The sequence below is a fragment of the Bidens hawaiensis genome, unplaced genomic scaffold, assembly GCF_021521415.1.
Source record: "Bidens hawaiensis isolate Kalapana, Puna unplaced genomic scaffold, B.hawaiensis_p1.1 tig00007041_1, whole genome shotgun sequence".
NCBI classification, from domain to species: Eukaryota; Viridiplantae; Streptophyta; class Magnoliopsida; order Asterales; family Asteraceae; genus Bidens; species Bidens hawaiensis.
This window is the reverse complement of record NW_027491483.1, coordinates 887629-892633: the sequence shown is the minus strand read 5'-3', so window position 1 is coordinate 892633 and position 5005 is coordinate 887629. Positions and strand designations below refer to the sequence as shown.

Below are 5005 nucleotides of genomic sequence, written 5' to 3'. Positions count from 1 at the left end.
ATGTTTGCTTTTGTAATGATGATTGTGGTGGCACTGCCTAATGGAGCCGCAGCGAATAGAGGTTCGGGTTCGGGGTTGAAATGGGATCCATTAATTCGGTCAGCTGTGGATTTGGAAGATGAGGTGGAGGACCAGTTGGGGAATGGTACTAGATGGGCTCTACTTGTGGCCGGTTCAAAGGGGTACAAAAATTATCGGCATCAGGTTATTCGACATAAACCCGAAAGTCATGTTAGACACGTATATTCAAAATGAAATGCGTATTTTTAACATGAAATTGTTAACCTTGTTGGATTGCTCGTTGGCTCGTTACCCAAATTTTAATACACATAAATTATAATTTCTTTGAACTGATTTATAAATTCTGCATTATGGTATGATCAAATATCTTCCTTTTTTTGTTTTTAGATTGTAAAAAAAAAGTAAGGGGGTGTATGGGATTCCTTATTTTTACCTCCTTGTGACTTATAGAAATAAGTTACAAGTTACACGTTTGTAACTTATTGTTTCACATAATAAGTATTCCCAAACATTTTTTTTTAACTTATCATAAGGAGCTAAAAATAAGGAATCCCAAACACCCCCTAAATGAGCTGGCTCCAGCTTTTAACAAGTAAAACATGAGCTGATCAACATTTAAGCTCATTAATATAAACGAGCCCAGCCAAGCCTGATCGACTTGATTCGACTCTTTTGCAACCCATTGTTGGTTATAAATATACAAAAAAAAGGAAAAAAAAAACGTTAAAATGTGCTAAAACAATTAGCTTTAACATTAAAGAAAATTTTGTATAATATATACACATTATCCCTTGGAAATATTAATTTTTTTTATAACCACAGGCAAATGTTTTTCATGCTTATCAAATACTTAAACGAGGAGGCTTGAAAGATGAAAATATTGTGGTGTTCATGTATGATGATATTGCAACAAGTGATGAGAATCCGATGCCTGGTGTAATTATTCATCACCCAGAAGGCGAGGACGTCTATGCCGGAGTACCAAAGGTACATTTCTATAATGCTATATATACATCTTGATATATGTTAGGAAATAAAGTGATCAAATATGTTGCTAAAATAGTACACTTGTTATTACAGGACTACACCGGGGATGCTGTTACAGCAGAAAACTTTTACGCGGTACTTCTTGGTGACAAAAGTGTGGTGAATGGTGGAAGTGGAAAGGTTATCGATAGCAAACCGGATGATCGGATCTTTCTTTACTACACTGATCACGGAGGGGCTGGATTAATAGGTGAATGTTAAAAGAATTTCATTCGAGAATATATACGAGTAATTAAGATCGAATTAAAGTGGTCATGAGTCTTGGTTTGGTTGTAGGAATGCCTGAAAAGCCTTATGTTGTGGCTAGTGACTTTATTGATGTCTTGAAACAGAAGCATGCCATGGGCACATACAAAGAGATGGTAATGCTATAACTAAACTTGTGATATTATTTATATAAAAATTTGATCCATTGAAATATATGATTATGTCTCTAATCAAGAAGGTTATATGGTTAATTACATATTGTAGGTAATATATATGGAAGCCTGTGAAAGCGGAAGCATCTTCGAAGGCTTGCTCCCCGACGATCTCAACATATACGCCATATCTTCAACCAAGCCCTACGAAGGCAGTTATATATACTATTGTCCAGACACGATCCCTCCTTCCCCACCCGAGTATACAGTTTGCTTGGGAGATACATTTAGCGTCGCTTGGTTGGAAGACAGGTATGTATAGTCCGCTTATGGTATGGTATACATATAGTTGTTCATTAGTATTAATTGGACATTTTATATTATGGGTTGGTTTAACAGCGAGACGCATAACCTAAAGAAAGAATCACTTGCGCAGCAAATCAGCAAGGTTTGAGACTATACATGACTTAAAGCATTTGGCTATGAATAAATGTGTTATATGTTTTGAGTACGTAGTTCAACATGTTATTAAATTGGCACATTTTCGTGTATAGGTGAGGGAAAGGACATCTATAAATGGTACTTATGTTAACGGTTCTCATGTGATGGAATATGGTACCAAAGAAATAAAATATGAGATGGTCTATCTATATCAAGGATTCGATCCTGCAACCGTAAACCTACCAGCTAATCGGAATCAATATAATATGATAACGAATGCTGTAAATCAAAGAGACGTGGATCTTATGTTCTTGTGGCAGAAAGTAAGTAAACTGCGATTTGTCTGTTTAATTACTAGATGGTGCTTATGTGTGCACTATATGGGTGGGCTCAAACCGAACCAAAAACCCAAAATTTTTTGGGTTTTTAAAACCATTCGTTTTGCTTTTCATGATAGGTTCAGTTTAAGTTTTATAACCATTTGGACAATTACGCTTGAAATTTAGGAAAAACACTGGGTCCAAAATAATGAATTTGAGCCTAACACTTTTGTGATAATTTCTTTTGTTACATTATGATTAATTAATTATTAAACTTGCGCCTAAAATATTTGAGTTACACCATTTATTAATATCTTACAAATTACTCAATACTTAAAAGATAAAAATTAGTTCACAAGTTGATAAACATTTTGATTAAACGATTTAATCCATCAACAAAAATAAATTAATCAATAAACATTAAGCTGAAAAAAATAAATTCAAACAAACATGAACCCTTATGTTGCTTACTTCAATTCGGTTCGGTTTTTACAGGTTCAGTTACTTTTTTTATTTGGCTTTTACGGGTACGTACATTGAAAACCGAATCCGAACAACAATTCGAGTTTTTGAGAACATATTACTTAAACCAACGGTTTTGGGATGTCCGGGTTCACTAATATCGGTTAATAGTTGGTTATATCAGTTTAATGAGCTCCCTAAATTGTGCAGTACAAGAGATCACCGGCATCCAAAAAAGCGGAATCTCTCATGAAGATAACCGAGACCTTGAGACATATGTCACATTTGGATAGCAGTGTCAACATGATTGGGGTGCTTCTTTTCAGACAACAAAAAGGCCATTCAATCCTCCGTTCGACTACAGGTCAAGGTCTACCAGTAGTGGATGACTGGGATTGTCTTAAATCAATGGTACGTTTTACTTGATGCAAGATATAGTTTAAACTAGGAACTTTTAACTTCTACAATATATATGACCATTTTGTTAAATGAGGTATTTTCTTGTGAAGACTCGATTATTTGAGAAACATTGTGGCTTGCTAACTGAACATGGCATGAAGCACATGCGCGCCTTTGCAAACATTTGCAATAACCAAGTTGGGATGACTGAGGTTGAGGAAGTGCTTATTGCTTACGTGTGCTGGGAAGAACATCGGGCCATATACTAGCAATGGGGATTTTAGCGTCTAATTTTTTCAAGCGTTATGTGTAATTTACTTGCGATATCAGCATACTTGATGTTGTTTATTTCAAGCATATGTCTGCATGTTGCATTTGAAAATAAATGATTGATCTGACTATCAATATTAAACAATTGTGCAATTTGTATTTTGTTGCACAGATGTTTGATGTGAATACAAATAAAGTTGCTAGGTATTTGGGTATATTACGACCTTTTCTTTGTTTTCTCTCCTCGTTGCTATAGAGAGTGCTGGTATCATAACAAACTAAACAGATACTGACCGAATTTTGTCCCTGTCGAAGCGAGTGGGTTAAATATCTAGTAGATGAGTTTAAACTTGAATATGTGTTATTTGGAATAAGACATTAGGTCCGCAAGTTAATTGTGTTAAGTTGGCATAGATTAATTTAACATTTCACAACTTTACTTCAACTTCAACATATTTAAAAATAATTATAATAAATAAACAAAATTAGAAAAACCTCTCACCTAGTAGCCTAGTACATACATGCATAGATATTACAAAACAAAATTGACCCACAAAATTGACCAATCTTAGGATAGGTGCTTTAGATGGGCTAAACACTGATTTTGCATGTGGTTTATCAAATAGTGAATCCCATCTGGCGTTCACATTTTGCCAGGTGGTGTTATCTTTGCATGCATCTTTCTATACACTTGAATATAGTTTTGTAATGCAATGAATATAAGTTCACATGTTTTTGTACACTTATATATATATGCATGCATTGTAACGAATTGTAGTTCACTTTTTCCTAACACTTTGGGCTTTCGGTTTCAATGGCTGGCTCTCGTGTAATATGTTTGCTAATTCTTGTATTAATGACAGTGGTGGCACTTCCAAATGGAGCTTCTGCGAAAAGAGGTTCGGGCTCGGGTTTGAATTGGGATCCATTGATTCGGTCAGCTGTTGATTTGGAAGATGAGGTGGATGACCAGTTGGGGAGTGGTACTAGATGGGCTCTACTTGTGGCGGGTTCAAAGGACTACAAAAATTACCGGCATCAGGTGTAAATATTATTAAAAATCGAGTTGTGTGTGATAATGTATAAGTTACCGAAGCGCACACATAAAAATTATCAAAGTTGCTTCAATGTTTCATTTTATAACAGTTTGCTTAACTTTTACAATCTTTAACATATCAAGCGTCTTATTAAATTTTGGATATGTCGTTGCGACATGCATATATTTGTCAACGTACACCATATCGCGTATAGGTTTTATCCACTAGTTACTTTGTAAGACACCTTAATATGTATTTAATTTTGTCTACAGAGTACAAACATAAGTTTAAAATTATCTTTTAAAAAATATAAAATGTCATTAACAATAAAGAAGATTTGGTAGTGTATACACATTACCCCCCTTGGAAATATAAACTTTCTTTAACCACATAAGTTTAAAATTATCTTTTAAAAAATATAAAATGTCATTAACAATAAAGAAGATTTGGTAGTGTATACACATTACCCCCCTTGGAAATATAAACTTTCTTTAACCACAGGCAAATGTGTGTCATGCTTACCAAATACTTAAAAAAGGAGGCCTGAAAGATGAAAACATTGTCGTGTTCATGTACGATGATATTGCAACAAGTGATGAGAATCCAAGGCCAGGTGTAATTATCAATCACCCAGAAGGCGAGGACGTCT

General features: G+C 34.7%; 1 protein-coding gene across 1 annotated transcript; it reads left to right on the top strand.

Moving 5' to 3' along the window:
• Positions 1-3617, top strand: LOC143634286 (vacuolar-processing enzyme-like). The gene is made up of 9 exons (XM_077102411.1): positions 1-204; positions 844-1008; positions 1102-1258; positions 1345-1430; positions 1540-1739; positions 1827-1875; positions 1982-2191; positions 2861-3061; positions 3160-3617. Exons 1-9 carry the CDS (start codon positions 1-3, stop codon positions 3316-3318), a joined length of 1431 nt encoding a protein of 476 aa, XP_076958526.1. The 3' UTR covers positions 3319-3617.
• Positions 3618-5005: the final 1388 nt, after the last annotated feature.

Bases quoted from the DNA above. Each gene is read 5' to 3' on its own strand.
- LOC143634286 (XM_077102411.1), top strand. From the start codon at position 1: ATGTTTGCTTTTGTAATGATGATTGTGGTGGCACTGCCTAATGGAGCC. The intron at 1,009-1,101 runs GTACATTTCTAT...TTGTTATTACAG, and splicing joins TCTATGCCGGAGTACCAAAG to GACTACACCGGGGATGCTGT. The intron at 1,431-1,539 runs GTAATGCTATAA...TACATATTGTAG, and splicing joins TGGGCACATACAAAGAGATG to GTAATATATATGGAAGCCTG.